General features: G+C 34.7%; 2 protein-coding genes across 4 annotated transcripts; both read left to right on the top strand.

Annotated features, from left to right (window-relative positions):
* The first annotated feature begins 1804 nt into the window (after positions 1-1804).
* LOC116173487 lies at positions 1805-6206 on the top strand. 3 transcript variants are annotated; one of them, XM_031490985.1, is made up of 9 exons: positions 1815-2125; positions 2173-2393; positions 2443-2667; positions 2729-2821; positions 2867-2995; positions 3051-3092; positions 3145-3371; positions 3419-3580; positions 3829-6206. In XM_031490985.1, the coding sequence occupies exons 2-8, from the start codon at positions 2186-2188 to the stop codon at positions 3563-3565; spliced, it is 1071 nt and encodes a 356-aa protein (XP_031346845.1). In that variant the 5' UTR covers positions 1815-2125; positions 2173-2185; the 3' UTR covers positions 3566-3580; positions 3829-6206. The 3 variants fall into 3 exon arrangements, with proteins under 3 accessions (XP_031346846.1, XP_031346845.1, XP_031346844.1); XM_031490986.1 differs by having other exon boundaries at positions 1805-2393; positions 3205-3371; XM_031490984.1 differs by having other exon boundaries at positions 1815-2393.
* A 2656-nt stretch (positions 6207-8862) lies between these two features.
* On the top strand, positions 8863-13515 carry LOC116173494. The gene is made up of 6 exons (XM_031490997.1): positions 8863-9035; positions 12147-12277; positions 12332-12737; positions 12799-12931; positions 12986-13122; positions 13174-13515. The coding sequence occupies exons 1-6, from the start codon at positions 9021-9023 to the stop codon at positions 13513-13515; spliced, it is 1164 nt and encodes a 387-aa protein (XP_031346857.1). The 5' UTR covers positions 8863-9020.
* Positions 13516-16757: the final 3242 nt, after the last annotated feature.

Genomic DNA, 16757 nt, shown 5'->3' with positions numbered 1-16757 from the left:
CGATTGCAATTGAAACACTTGGGACGCTTAAAAAATACACAATAAAAATTTAAAATAACGTACAGGCACGAGGCAAATACTTGAAAATTGTTTTTGTAAAGAAGGATAAGGGTCCATTGAATTACGACTGGGATAACAATAAATATCGCTTGATGGGCTTCCACTTGAATTTTTGCGCCACACTTCCTAAATGCTGCCACGATTTTGACACCAACAAGTTAATCTTTTTAGCGCTCCGTTTTACTAAAATAATTTTCCTTTACCTCCACTGTTTGAATATTTCATTTTCATTGCTCGGATAAGTACGTACCGCCAAATTTCATTTACTACAATCGCTTTATGCGAGTTAGGTATAGCTAAATTGGCACAGAATTATTAACAGGCGACTGTTTCGGCTTTTCCCTTCTTTAATATTTCGCTGATGCTCGTTTACATAATTGGCCTTTAAATAATAATATACCACGAAAATCGGTTCCTGTTGTTAAACATGCAACTAACCGTGAAATGTGTCGATTTCGTGTATAACGAAACGTATAATTTCCTACCTTGCATTTATTAATACGAAACTGACTCAATTAAAAGATCTGCTATAATAGCAACCTTATTTCTTGCAGGTTAGACACGGGCTGTACTTGGCCCTAAAAAGGTTGGCTGAAGATCTGGAAGGAAGGAGAACTGCCACGCACCTAAGGATGATACCCGGATAACCAGCAGTGTATATATTCTGTACATTGACACGTGTAAATAATTTATATATATATTTTGATGTTCGCGGGGCGTTTAAATAGGTGGTAGTCAAGCTAACTAATGCATAATTTAAAAAGCAATACATTAACACAAACACAAAGCTAATACCTATCTTTGATTAACAATAAACATTTTACAAAACAGGAATTAAGTATAATTATACGCAAAAGCAAATGTTGAAACCATTTCATCGTATATTGCTTACTAAATCTTTGTCTATGGATATGTTATAATTACAACCTTTGTTAACCGCTCTTATGTCATTTACCATCGCAAATAATTTAGGTAACTCTCATTCCATTAAGAAGACTAAGAAGTGCTTAATTTGATCACAAATATGAACAACATTGTTCATTTTAAACTCTTGACACTTACACACAAAACACCCCTCGCTCTCGAATTATTAAGGATCCTCATATCCTTTATAGTTTTGTATTGTCGTCCGTCCGTCCGCCCATGTGCGCTATAAGTCTTTGCTCGACTTTGTAAGTGTCCGATTGTGTTGAAATTTGGTGTACGGGTACTTTGGACATTAAGGACGGGCGCTATTATTTTCAGAAAGCTGGTGCAACAGGAACAAAAGTTATAGGACTTCGAGTATATCGGGAACAAAACTGCGGGTTCAATATAATAGAAATCAAAAGGAAAAAGGCCAACGTGTTTCATTCCTCCCGCACCCCTGACTACAGGGATACCGGAGGCGGGCTGCTCAGGGCTTCCTGGCCCTCTTCAGCCAGAGAACGGGATTGTAAGGATGGATAAGTTAGGGATGGGAACGGAAGGAACGGAGTTAGGGTGCTGAGGGGGAGAGTACTGCTCCAGCATAGAAATCAACATATTTCATTCCCTAGGTCATGTAACCCAGTAAGCAAACGACGTCCTCATGACGTGAAAAATTGGTGATACTACGTCGAAGACGTCGAACCACCAATAAAGGACGTCATATTGACGTGATCTTAAAGACCAATTTTTACGTCATACTTTGACGTTACTACAACGTGATAATCAGGCCGTGAAACAGACCCATAATTTATATTTTTTTAAACTTTCATCTATTAAGTAAATCAGTGATACTGGATATAATCGATACTACATATTGTACTTTTACGAGAAGCAACATTGTGATTATTAATACCATTGGTTGATATACTCACGTATTATAATTGGCAATGCTGCACTAATTTAACGAATTTGCAGTCTGGCAACAGTGCTTCATCGATGGCAGACTGCAATGAGAATTGAGGTTATGTTAAATTTGCGCGCTTTTTTTACACGTTTTTTCTTTTGTGCTTGTGCGGGAATTAGTGCATCTACACAAAAAATAACGTGGAATTTAAACTGCAAAAAGCAAGTTTGCTGGTCTGTGACGTGTGTTTGTGTAAGTAAACCTATCTAATCTTTTTATTCTAATTGTAATTTATACAGTATAGTATTACTAATGGCTTATGTTGGTGTTGAATTTGACCAGGAAGAGAGAGGGTTTGTGGCCATTGTATCTGATAAATGGCTCACACCTTCGAAACAGCACACTTATTGGCCAAATTATACAACCCAATATGATTACGATAAATCGTTGCATCGAGGCGAACTCCCTGTAATAGATAAATGGCAACATACTAAATTGGCCCGAATATTTTTCGAAACGGGTAATAGTCGAAGATAATGTTTGGTTTGAAACTTAATTTTTCATTGCAGATGACTATAATACGGCACAAAGAAAAATAAAATTGGCGGAAGAACTATCGGATGTAGCCACAGACCACGAACAAACTACTACTAATAAAAGCACCACCTCTGTATGCGAGAAAAGTAAACGGAAACGTGTAGCCCCACGTAGGTTATATGATGATGTCGATGAGAGTGACTGTAGCATAGAAGAAGAAAATATTCTTCCAAAACCACCTCGAATTTCAATCGAAGGTTTGTTAATTATAATATTAAAAATGAAGCGGCAAATTAGTATTGATAAACATTTTTGTAGGTAGAAACAATTATAATTCGAACCAAATTTTAGATGCGAATCCTGAATCTCTGCCCTTACGTCGCTCTTCATCTAAGACTTCTAAATCCATAGGTAACATAAAATTCATTAGTGATGTAATCGAATGTTAATTTTCAGGGAGTGTGCAGTCCAATTTAAGCCCCCAACACAGTTCAACCTTTTTGAGAGATAAGGAACTATCAACTCCGAGATCCACCCTATCAAGTCGATCCTGTTCCTCTGCATCGTCCACAATTACATTAATAGGTAATATAAATAAATTTTTTCGTTTATTGAACTCTAAACACAAAATACATTCTAGAAGAACAACAAGGGTCTTCCTTCCAATCTAATCCATCAACAGGTAAATTAAATTTGTGTATAGGTACCTACATAATTTAATTTAAAATTAAAAGGTAAAAAACGAAGAGCACTGACCGATGAAACAATTATCGATTTGTTTTCTTGCATTAAAGAGCAAAACAAACAAATTCTAGCGTGGATACAAAAGCAAAGCAACTCTTCAAGTGAATCTCAAATAAATCAAAATCAAGATTTACCATTTGTGTTGCCCATAACGAAAAGTGCCGACTTAGCTACAACGGAAACTTGTATTAAAGAAAAAGAAATCTTTAATCTTTTGGTAAAGAACACTGTTATCATGTAATTTTTACTTATAGCCAATTCTAGGTATCACATTTATCAAGACTAGGCGGGAAAGATGTTACTTCTAAAACTAACAACATGATGAGGCAGCTACTGAGCAATGACTTAGCAACAAAATATAGTTTTATGGGTAGCAGACAGGAAAAAAGGCTTTTAACGATTTACTTGTGAAAACGGCAGTAGTCCGTAAGTGATTTTTCTGTTTATTTTGCTTGTTACTTTCATACATATCAATTGCATGTGCCCAGTAAATTATTTACAAATTTAAAAATAGTAAAAAGCACTTTCTTACTTAATTAGCATAATTTATTAGCCCTTAACTAAAATTTTTAATCAAGTAATTCATCTGTACTGTGGAACAGTCTTTGTAGAAATAAGGCATTCGAAATTAGTTTATTAATAAGATTTGAAGTGATTCTTGTTATTTTTTGTAGGTGCTGTACAGCGCTCATGTACAAGTACAGTTGTATCTGATGATCAAGTTCATACTGCCATCAAAATTTGGTTGAAACATGCGCCACAGCGGTTACAAGCAGAACTAAAGACCAAACAGAAGAAAGCTGGTTAATCAAGAACGTTGGTAAATAACTGTGTGTTTTTTTCTGTTACACAAAATGTCTAAACGTAAATACTATAAAACTAATGACCATATTGTGGGCAAAAGGCAGTTATATCGACGTATAGCTGAAACTAAAAATAATTTTTACAAAAACAATGATATTACTGTATCTGGAACTGTGCAATTAGAACAGGAGGATATTTCTATTCAATTATCAGATAACTTTATAAATTCGTCAAATGTTTGCAACAATTTATCTTCTGAGATACCTGAAAGTGTTGTACAGCAGTCAAGTGATGATTCTAGTTCATATGAGGATCTGTTGGAGTATGATATCTCTGAAGATATTAATTTTCAAGTAAGTGAGGGCAATGTAGAGGAAACACAAGCGGATACTGAACCAACGCCGTCTTCTGGTGACCTATTGGTTAAGATCAGAAGATGGGCTCTGCATAAAAGTGTTCCAAAGTCCGCAGTAAATGATCTTCTAAAAATATTAAAACCTTATCATCCAGAATTACCAACTGATTTCAGAACGTTATTAAAAACCCCTACTTCATTTAATACTATAATGTTGAACAATGGAGAGTATATACATATCGGACTTCAAAAACACTTAGAATATTTTTTGAGTAATTACAATTTTACGGGTAGATACTACAATTGATTTAAGTTTTAATATAGATGGTTTGCCCTTGTTTAAAAGTGCAAATACTTGTATATGGCCAATATTAGGCCTTATTAAATCTGTTAAAAGTAATCCATTTGCTATTGGAATATTTTGTGGGCAAGGTAAACCAGAACCACTACATTTATATCTATCTGAGTTTATTGACGAACTTCTAAATTTGTTAAACGTTGGCTTGTACTTTAAAGAACAAACATATCAGGTCACAATCAGAAGCTTTGTGTGTGATAGCCCTGCTAGGGCCTATCTAAAATGTGTTAAGGGTCATAGTGGTTACTCTTCCTGTGATAAGTGCATTGAAACGGGTAAATACATTCAAGGCCGTGTAGTTTTGAAAAATATATCTGCACCAAGACGAACTGACGCATCTTTCATTGCACAACAGGATGAAGATCACCATTTAGGTATATCCCCACTGCTTAAGTTAGGCATTGGTTTAGTAACAGCTTTTCCCAATGATTATATGCACTGTGTGTGCTTGGGGGTTATGAGAAAACTTCTTAATACTTGGTTAGGACCAGACAAGGCAGTTAAACTTAATGGTAAAAAAATTATTGACATTTCTAATTATCTCACCAGTACTTCATCATGCATACCACTAGAAATTAATCGTAAACCCCGTTCATTAAGTGATCTTCCAAGATGGAAAGCAACAGAATTTCGGACATTCCTGTTGTATGTGGGACCAGTTGCGCTTCATAGGGTAATTAATAGTGCCATTTATGAGCATTTCTTATTACTCCATAGTAGTATAACAATTCTAATCTCAGAAAAGTTTATATCCAAATTTATGAATTTAGCTAGAACATTTATTAACACGTTTGTGAAACACAGTGAACATATTTATGGTGAACAGTTTATTATATACAATGTACACATGCTTTGCCATCTTTGTGATGATGTAACACTCTATGGAGTATTAGATAGTTTCTCTGCATTTTGCTTTGAAAATTATTTAGGTCAACTGAAGCGACTTATTAAAAAACCTTCAAAACCATTACAGCAATTATGTAGAAGACTAGGGGAATTGCACCAGAATGCAGACAGTTTTATAACTAGCGCTGCACAAACATCTTTGTTTTTGGCACACGTTATGGGTCCATTAATACCAAAATATAATTTTATTCAAGTTAGTCAATTTAAAAAAGTAATTTATGATGATCTAACTTTAATTATTCATAGTTACTCTGTAGCTAATTCCTACTGTCTTGTTGAAGATAATGAAAAAATTAAAGTTGTTGAAGTACAAAACATTCTGTCTTCTTCAGTGGGAGTTGAAATAATTGGAAAACAGTTCCATAAATTTAAGTCATTTTATAGTTATCCCTTTGATTCTCAAAACTTACATATATATAGAGTCTTTTCTTTTTCAACTGAACTTTATAGTTGGCCATTGCAAAATGTTATTGCTAAATGCATAGCTCTGCCTTATTTGAACAACGAAAAAGTAATTTTTCCTTTGCTTCATACAGTATAACTGCCTTTTGCTTACAGTTTTTGTGTTAATATGTTGTATATATTTAAGAATTATGTAATTATTTTACTCATTAAACATGTTTAAGTACTGTTTAAATATTTGATTTGAGGACGTTTTATACGCGTTGACGTCAATTGACGTTGTGAGGACGTCGTTGGGCTGTGGAAATTTAGTCTCTATATGACGTCTAGAACACGTCTACTGATGACGTCTTTGGGCTGTGACATTTTCCCGTCATTATGACGTACTTAAGTCGTCATTAAATCATACAGAATGACGTCGGCCATGACCAAATAGTGACGTCAAAATTACGTCACGCTGCTGACTGGGAACGAGTTCGGACTTTCGCTAGAGTATTCCCTATGACTCTTAGAAGTGTAACAATTCAATATAGCTATTCTTTGTGGTCTAGGTCAAAAGTTTTATGGCAAAATGTACCAAAAATTATTCTTTAGAAATGAATTTAGAGTTGTAAAATCCTTCAAATGCATTATCTTGATGCTGAAAGAATACATAACGTGCACATTTGCTACACTGAAAGAAATGGTCTAGTTATACACTTTAACTAAAATGAAAATAATAATAGCTATTAAACATCATAATAATGGTAATAAACATTTAGTTATAGCTATTCGTCAGCAATCATTGTGATTACTAATTACGTTTTATTATTATGGTTTTATTGTGTCAGTTATTCATTGTGAGTATGACAGTCGACAACGTTAACAATACTTATAATATAGTTTTGTTACAAATCATATCACTATCACAATTAAGCTGATTAACAAACAAGTTATAAAAATAGTTATTACAAATTGTACTTCGAATAACCATCGTTAAAAAATTTCATTAACTATTCGTATCGGCAACATCCGCAATAATTCGACGACTGCCGTAAGAAAATACCTTCATACCTACATGCTACAAGATAAGAAAAAGAACGCGTCAACGCGACTTTGCTTGCATTGTGCACAAATTGTAGGAGAGGATTGTAGTCTCAAATAGATATCACATTCGTTGCATTTCTGTTGTTGGCTCTTTCCTAATAAATGTAAATGTGTTAAGTTTGTGTGACCGATTCTTATTCTTGATAATGCAACTTGTTCTCTTCTACTTCCATAGCACTTATTTTCCCATGGGATAATGGTTGGCTTGATTTCCTTTAGGTGAGTATCTACATTATTCCATTCGCTCTGCCATGTGTCTTTCAACGATTGTTTGATACACCCTTTCAAATCATCTGGTCTTACGGGGATGTCATTAAGGTAAGTACCTCTCGACGCTTCTTGTGCTGCTTTGTCAACTACCATGTTACCAACGATTCCGGCATGTCCTGGTATCCAGACAAAAATGGTTCTAATACGCCTTTCTTGTAAATGATGCTGTATGGCTCTTATGTTGTTAATTAGTGGATCTTTTTTATCTTTTATGTTTGAAATTCGTTTGATGGCACTCAATGAATCCGAAAATATGATGTATTTGTTTCCATGGCTATGAGAACACATCAATAACGCATGCCAAATTGCGTAAAGTTCGGCCGTAAATACACTTGCTTGTTTATGTAAAGTCCAGGAGTATGTTTTTCCGTGGGTATGAATGACACTTCCAGTACCTATTGTAGTTTTAGATCCATCTGTATATTGCTCGGAAATCATAAAATTTGTTTCGAATTTCATAAAATGAAGTTTGATATACTTTATTTGGTGTAGTATCCTTAGGAAATCTTTCAAGGTTTAGTATAATATCATCCTGTCTGATTACCCATGGTGGGTATTCCGAAATATGATGTTGGAATACATCAGGTTGATTAGGGATATTTGTTTCCATAAAGTATATGGCCCTAACAATACTTGGTTGGCACATGGTAGGTCTTGCATGAAATAATCTGGCAGTATCTAGGTCTTGCGTGATTTGGTAGTTCAAGTGTTCTGGGAGCGATAAAACTTTCAGGTAATAGTTAGTAAGGATCTTTTTCCTTCTCAGATACAAAGGAGGGATACCAGATTCTACATGTAGCGATGAATGCGGACTCGTTCTAAAAGCACCTAGTACCACCTTAAGACCGTTTGCATGAATTCTATCTAATAATTTCAGATGTGATGGTCGAGCCGAGGCGTAAATGATGCATCCATAATCGTAGATAGGTAGTATGTACGTTTTATACAGCAGCAACAGTGTATTTGTTTCAGCGCCCCAATTTATATTAGCGATACATTTAATGATATTTAGCCGTCTTTTGCACTTTGCACTAAGATATTCAATGTGGTCCCTAAAGTACATTCCCCTATCAAAAATCATTCCCAGAAGGTTTATTGTGTTTTTGATTTGAATCCGTTTTCCTTTAATAAATAGTTGTGGTTCAGCGTGTTCTGTTCTCAATCGGCAGAAGTGAATACCCGCTGTCTTTTCTCTAGAGAAAGTAAGTTTTCTACCTTCAGCCAACGTCACGACGTTATCTATTACTTCTTGTATTCGACCTTCCAATTCCACCATTGAACTTGAACTGCTAAATATCACTAAATCGTCTACGTAGAGTACCTTATGTACAGTATCTGGAATGGAGTTAATTATGTCGTTAATTCCAATGAGAAAAAGCGTTACACTTAGGACAGACCCCTGGGGTATACCATTCTCCAATTTACATAATGTAGATTCTACCTGATTTAGCCTAACTGTAATATATCTCTCTTCCAAAAAAGATAGAATAAAGTTTGCCAGGTTGCCTCCACTTTTGTTTTGGTTGTTCGTGTTCCATATGTTTCTTACATTTCACGGATTGCCGATTGGTTACTTTGGAGTTGGATAAATATTCATTCAATCAAATCGAGTGTTTATGTAATTGCTAAACCCACAATGGAAACGGTGAAATCTTTTTTAAAGAAATGCGGTTTGGAACACTTCTATGAATCTTTTATGGGTAAGTATTGCACAATATTATACATGGCATTAGGATTAAATCAATTAGGATAAAATGGTTGCACTTAATATGCGTATATTCTTAAATTTATACAGGGTGTCCCTAAAAGGTCTGTACAACGCGCTACCAGGTGTTCTTCGTATCAAAATAGGACGATTTAACCCAACTTACCTGTATCCAAAAGTGCTTCGGTAAGGCGCTATCTACCGCCAAAGATTCAAAAAACAAATCGTTATTTTTATTTTATCGGAAAATGGTTTTGCCGATTAAAATGAAAGTCGGGATGTGAATGTCTAATGTAAAAAGGGTCTTTGTGATATCATCGTTTTGATTGTAGTTGCTATGTAGGTGGTAAAATACTGACAATCCACATCTGAAGAGGTCTAAAACTTTTTAACTACTATTTTGACGGCTCTGAATTTTTAGACACTGATAGACAGTTTACTTGCAAGCATTTTTTGTCTCTTGATGAATATCGCTATCGGTGACGGTTTACGAAAAAAAAATAAATTTAGGCATGATGAATGGCATGCACCATACATGCGATTGTTCCTCAAAAAATCAGAAGATGGCTGTTAAACCTTAGAGTGGCGTAACGTTTGTTTGTTGTTTCTTAAACTTTAACAATTTACGTTTTGCTTGAAGACTTAAAACTTTAAAAAATAACGTACCAATGTTGCAAAGGGCACAGTTTAATTTATTACGCCGTGTAATGCTTTGTATGCGTGAAAATGGTGGTCACTTTGAACATTTAGTACGTTTAAATTAATACATTACATTGACTTACTCTGTTGTGTTCGTTTATTCTACATTACTTGCTGCACTACGGTTTCATAGCCTACTTCTTGCTTGCACTTATGGTTTTTGAGGAACAATCGCATGTATGGTGCGCCATTCATCATGCCTAAATTTTTTTTTTTTCGTAAACCATCATCGATAGCGATATTTATCAAGAGACAAAAAATGCTTGCAAGTAAACTGTCTATCAGTGTCTAAAAATTCAGAGCCGTCAAAATAGTAGTTAAAAAGTTTTAGACCTCTTCAGATGTGGATGGTCAGTATTTTACCACCTACATAGCAACTACAATCAAAACGATGATATCACAAAGACCCTTTTTACATTAGACATTCACATCCCGACTTTCATTTTAATCGGCAAAACCATTTTCCGATAAAATAAAAATAACGATTTGTTTTTTGAATCTTTGGCGGTAGATAGCGCCTTAACGAAGCACTTTTGGAAAGAGGTAAGTAGGGTTAAATCGTCCTATTTTGATACCAAGAACCCCTGGTAGCGCGTTGTACAGACCTTTTAGGGACACCCTGTATAATGACATGAAGTACCTACCTAAAGTAAATTACAAAAAGCTTTGGTTTGAGTGTAATTATACTTGTACATCAGCGTAGAAGTTACGAACATATTCTTGCTTGGTCCTGTTATTTATATAGCATTGCATTGGAATCTGTTAGTCAATATTCAGAACGATTGTCTGATTGTCATGTTATGATTGATGATATGTTTTGTAGATGAGGGAATTACAGACGAAAGCTTTCCTTTGCTAGACGAAGAAACCGGGTTCTTTTTCCGAAAAGCGGCCCACGACTGATCTTTAAAAAATTTTATACGCAAGAAGTATTAGGTTCATGCTCTACTCCATCGTCACTGGTAAATAAATAAATAAGTGCAATACAGTACCTACAGTGATTCAATGAAAGGTGTTGCAATATACTTACTTAAAGTATGTGATGGGGCGGTTAGAGTAGGGTTCTTAGGCCTACGATGGTTAGGGATGATCAGATATGTCCCAAAATTTATATACCAGCTTTACATGTAAAATTTTAACTCCCTATGACTACGTATAGAGTAGTTGTAAGTATAGGGGTGGGCGGTTGAATAAAAATTTTTAAAGTATAGAAAAAAGAGCGACGTCAAAATGTTGCACATGTGTACAACATGACATAAAAATTGTGACGTCGCTCTTTTTTTATAATTTTTTTTTCAACCCATTCTATATAACTATCCCTATACGTAGTCGTACGTAATCATCAAGAGTTCTACTTTGGCCGTTAGTATGAAGTAACCCTTATTTTTTTTAGATAAACTCGATGTTGAAAACAAACGCCTAAGTATAACTTCTCTGGTTATTAAGTTACCAGAAATGTGTTTACCTATTACAAGTTTCTTTGTAGTGATTGTTGCATAATCTACCATTTTCAAAATAAATGTGCAGGGTCCGGTAAAAAAGTTGTCTGACCTAACCTCATCTTTTAAATGGAACACCCCGTATATTTTAATGTAAAAATGTGGCATATTTTCATTAAAAAATCAGAAAATTTAATATGAACTCAAAAAGACTCATTTTAAAAGATTTGTTATATACCTTTGTATTTTTTTAAGCATTAGAACCCTTTTTCTTTTTGAATCTTTTTGATTTTTCTTAATCACTTGAATATTTTTTTAAATATTCCTGGTGTGCAATATTTTTGAAAAGAGAATTCAATTATATGGTGTCTGTTTTGATTAAAATATAGTGTTCCATTTAAAAAAATTAGGCTAGGCCCGATAACGTTTTACTTGACCGGTATACTTATTTTGAACACGGCAGATTATGTAACAAACAAAATCATAACTAATAACCTTTGCAATAAACACATTGCCGCTTAATAAGCAAAGAAATTATAGGTCATATCACTTATAGTCTGAGTTACCCCACACTTACGTCTAAACTTGGCCACCCTGTACATGTGGTTCACAAGTTAACGACTTTTAATTTGAATCACTACTGCTACGAAATGTTTAATGTATAACTTAATGTAATTGTTGTAGAGCCAAATAGAAACTATCTCCGTTTTTTCTAACAGCTCAAATGATGTGATTGAGTTTGATCCCGATCCTGAACTGTGTTCATTTTTTAACATTGGAAATTCATCTCAAAATATGAATCTCGACGTGAGCCTACCACCGAGCCTTCCACCTTCAAGAGAGATGCATAGTATTATTTCAGAAAATAGCAATCCTATTCCAAAAAAAAAGTGAAACAAGGAAGCTTGTTTTCAGATGTTTGTATCTTTTATTTAGTGAGGTGATTAATCCATTTAACTTTCTTTTAGGGATTAGAGAATTTGTTAATGCAACATACAGATGGTCAGTTGGCATTAAAAAATAGGAAAAAACTGAGCAATGATTGTAGGCAGAAAATATGCAAACTCATCGTTAGCTATTTATTATCAAATAGGACTGAGTAAGAATATAGGTATTGTATAATGAACCTACATATAATTTCTATTTGTTTTAGTATAAAGGCAGACACTTTCACAAGAGCTGCTGAAGAAATAGTGGAGCTGTTCCCTACTGAAAAAAAAGAGACTTATTTTATTCCATATTCATCTGGGAAGGAAGGTTTACGGAAGCAATCGGCCAGAGGAAAACTGTGGTCTCGGTATATCTATGTTAAAGCTAGTTTCCGAGTGGCAAATACTAGTAAAGCTGTTGATGATCACAATATTAATGTGGAGGATAACAAACTCCCAGAAACAGATGAGAAATTAGAGTTTTTAAAAGTATCGATAGAACCATATACTAAAGTCCTTCAATACTGGGAATCGACGTTCCACACACGAACTAGAATCTATGCCAATAAAACTCTACAAGAAATATTTGATGATTTTCCAGCATTAAGTTTGCAGACTGGACTTGATTTGGTAATATTAGTTTTTTTATTTTTAATGTTCACAAAATATAGGTACCTAAATTATGTTTTAGTTGGAGTCTGATTTTAATCAAGCAAATGAAGACAAAATAGATATTATATATCAGGAATGGCCCAAAGTTGCACGGGCTATTTTAAAGGAGGCACTTGATAGAAAAATTAAACTGGTCAACTTAGATGATTTCGGTAGTGTAGTAAAACTCTTACAAAAATGATGTTGTAATAATTACCTTTTTTTAGATAATAACACTAAAGCTTTGCTAGTACTTCCTCTTCTGTTTTCTGTGGTTACATTAAGGAAAGGTACCAAACAAAATACAAATTGTTGGAGGCCAACTAGGTCAGAAACACAAGAGAGCTTTTTTATTAATGTGAACGTGAGTAGCTGTATTACATAAAGTACCTAAATTTAGGTCTGTTTTTTCTAGGCATTTAGTGATATAGATCAACTAATTGAAACTAGAGAAAAAAAATTACTGGCATATGGATTTCCAATGCAACCATTTGGAGCGGTAGTTGGAATAGAAGAAAAACAATTCTGTATTGTCCTGTATGGTAAAAAATTTGTTGTCAATTCATCTATAAGAGTCCTAGAATTATTATACAAAGTTATACACGCACTAAATCTAGAGTATCCCATAGAATGCAAACACATCTGGTTATTCATCCAAGAAATTGTGTTTAAAACTGTCACTATTAGTAAGCACAGTAGTACTGCTTGTGTTATTGCCGACATATCGAATCAAATAGAACAAGAAGCAAAACAATAAAATTTTCTACTATGCCTACTTGTGGAGTATGCCATATCTCTTACAGTAACATAAAAGACTTAATGACTCATCTAAAACATGTTTTAGGCGAGAATAGTAAATATAATTGCAATGAATTAAACTGCTACAGGAATTTCCCTTCACTAAATTCATACAGAAAACACTTAAAATCACACAAAAATGTGCATGTAGTTGTTCAAACATCAAATACTTGTGGTAACACATCTGGATCTCATGAAGAATTAGTGAATGGCAATTTTGAGGATGATTTAGATATATTGAACACAGAGTGTGGTTCTAAAACACATGATTTGAATACAACTTTTTTCGACGATTTTAAAAATTATCTATCTCAAAACGTACTAATATTTATACATGCCTTTTATGCGGATAGCAGCTTAAGTAGAAAAGATGTTCAGATTATCATAGATGCGATCCATGACTTAATATCCGAACCACTAGACATATTTAAAAACTATTTGGAAGTGTTAGTGTCTAAATATAACATGGATAGGTCCCACAGAGATAATCTAAATAAATTTATTGATCAAATTCAAAATATGTTTACAGGTTTGCACACAGAGTATCTGAGATTTAAATATTTAGAAAAATCAAATCACTACATCAATCCTGTTGAATGTATTCTGGGGCAACGTTTAGATAAAATGGAAAATGGGCTAGCATCGCCTCAAACTTATACTTACCAGTTTATTCCTTTAAGGCTAGTATTTAAAAACTTTCTTGAAATGCCTAATGTTTTACCTGAAATTTTATACTTCATAGAAAACAAACAAAGTGTCGAAAACATATCTAACATTATTCAAACTAGTTTTTGGAAAGATAAATTGAAAAGTTTCAAAAATAATGATATTGTATTACCGTTTTTCCTATACTACGATGACTATGAAAGTGGAAATCCCTTAAGCTCCCATGCAGGTATTCATAAACTGGGTGCAGTATATAGTTCAATTCCTTGCATGCCCGTTAGATTTCAGTCATCCCTAGAAAACATATTTTTAACATTATTGTTTCATACCATGGACCTTAAGGAATTTGGCAGCAGTGCCATTTTCAATAAATTTGTTGAGGAATGCAATTATCTACAAAAGAGTGGTATAGAAATTGTAAGCTCGGGTAAAAAAATTAAAGTGTATTTTGTACTTACTTTATTACTTGGAGATAATCTAGGTTTGAACAAACTGCTGGGATTTACAGAAAGTTTTCGGTCCAATCATTACTGCAGGTTTTGTAAGTGTGCAAGAGTAGATATGGAGCACCAAGTAAATGAGGATCAGACAATGTTGAGGAATAGAACTAATTATGCAGCAGACATCCAGTTAAATAATTTAAAAGTAACAGGAATAAAAGAACTTTGTGTGTGGAATAAGGTGCAGTTATTTCATGTCTGTGAAAATTATTCTGTTGATATTGCACACGACATATTCGAAGGGATTGCTCTTTTTGATATGACAGAATTATTATACCAATTTATTTTTATAGACAAAATTTTTACTGTAGATCATCTGAATTCACGAATGAAATATTTTAATTTTGGCAACTCGAATATAAATAAACCACCTCTCCTTAGCTTAGAAAATTTAAAGAAAAAGAAGATTAACATGTCATGTGCTGAGATGAAAGCATTCGTACAATATGTGGGAATCATGTTAGAGGATGTTATCCCAGTAGGAAACCAATATTGGAAACTGTACACATTACTTCGTAAAATTTTAAAAATTGTTCTGTCAGACAGTATTAATATGAATCCTTCCATATGCAATTTACTTTCAAATATAATTTCTAAACATCATACATTGTATAAAGATTTATTTTCTCTGCCATTAAAACCTAAGCACCACAATCTCACCCATTATCCAGGCATAATTTCAAAGATTGGTCCTTTAATTTATTTGTCTTCGTTGAAATATGAATCCAAACATAAGCAATCTAAGACATCCGCAAACGTTGTCACTTGTAGGCGAAATATAACTCGTACATTAGCAATAAAGCACCAGCTAAATGTTTCAAAAAAAATTTTCTCTAAAACAAGTCTTTCTGATGCATTAGTAGACAAAAATAAAGTTCCCTTTGATCCATTTCGGAGTATTGCTCATTTTAAAACAATTCTATCTTCTTCAAAAATCTCTTTTGATGTGTTCCAAGAGTATCCTTTGTTTTCCGCTAAAAAGGGTACATATAACAATAAAGTATACAGAATAAAAGATGTTATTCCTATAGATGTAGATTTTTATGTATTTGGAATAATAACTCGCATATTAGTCAATAAAAGCGATGAAATTTGTTTTGTACAGGGTGGGGCACGGGAACTTCCCACATTAAAAAAAACTGCTGTTGGGATATGGGCGGTTGTAGAGGAGTGGGGTAGGTCTCGTTCGGAGCGGTGAGTGATGTAGTTTTCAGTCGTTACCATGCCGTGGTCAGGTGAGCAGCGTGCGTTCATTATCGAGACTTTTTTCAAAAATGGTGAATCTGTAACTGCTACTTTGAGGGCATTCCGTACAAGGTACAGTTTGTCGTCGTCTGCTAGTGTTCCCGACCGGAAAACAATTTTGTCTTGGGTGCAAAAGTTTAGAGCAACAGGATCTGCGCTAAATTCAAAGAAGAAAGGCCCAGCTGTCACCGTTAGAACCCCTGAAAACATTGCTCGAGTGAGGGCGTCGATCGAACAGAGTCCTACGCGTTCTGCGAGAAAACATGCTTCTGCTCTTCAGATTTCGGCGAGAACAGTGAGGCGGATTTTGCATACTGACCTCAATTTGCACCCCTACAAGATCATGGTTGCCCAGGAATTGTCCCCAACAGACTGGGGGCGACGTGTGGAATGTTGTGAGGCGATCCTTCAACAAGTGCCTCCCACTGCGGTTTTGTGGACTAGCGATGAAGCTCATTTTCATCTGTCAGGGTGTGTGAATAAGCAAAACTGCCGTTATTGGGCAGCTGAGAACCCTCGAGAGCTTCACCAAAGACCCCTTCACAGCCCCAAGGTCACAGTTTGGTGTGCACTGTCGTCTGTAGGCATCATTGGGCCTTATTTTTTTGAGGAGGGTGGTGTCACGATTACTGTGAACTCTGATCGGTACTGTGACATGCTTGAGAATTTTTTGAGGCCAAAAATCGAAGAATTCGGTGAGGAACATGAACGTGAGAGCTTCTGGTTCCAACAAGATGGTGCTACAGCACACACAGCCCGTCGTTCACGCGCTATTCTCCAGGAGATGTTC

The sequence above is a fragment of the Photinus pyralis genome, unplaced genomic scaffold (genome assembly GCF_008802855.1).
Source record: "Photinus pyralis isolate 1611_PpyrPB1 unplaced genomic scaffold, Ppyr1.3 Ppyr1.4_LG6, whole genome shotgun sequence".
Classification (NCBI taxonomy): Eukaryota; Metazoa; Arthropoda; class Insecta; order Coleoptera; family Lampyridae; genus Photinus; species Photinus pyralis.
This window is presented reverse-complemented; position numbering and strand designations above follow the sequence as displayed.

Bases quoted from the DNA above. Each gene is read 5' to 3' on its own strand.
- LOC116173487 (XM_031490985.1), top strand. From the start codon at position 2,186: ATGGCTTATGTTGGTGTTGAATTTGACCAGGAAGAGAGAGGGTTTGTG. The intron at 2,394-2,442 runs GTAATAGTCGAA...TTTTCATTGCAG, and splicing joins CCGAATATTTTTCGAAACGG to ATGACTATAATACGGCACAA. The intron at 2,996-3,050 runs GTAATATAAATA...AATACATTCTAG, and splicing joins GTCCACAATTACATTAATAG to AAGAACAACAAGGGTCTTCC.
- LOC116173494 (XM_031490997.1), top strand. The intron at 12,738-12,798 runs GTAATATTAGTT...ATTATGTTTTAG, and splicing joins TGCAGACTGGACTTGATTTG to TTGGAGTCTGATTTTAATCA. The intron at 13,123-13,173 runs GTGAGTAGCTGT...TGTTTTTTCTAG, and splicing joins GCTTTTTTATTAATGTGAAC to GCATTTAGTGATATAGATCA.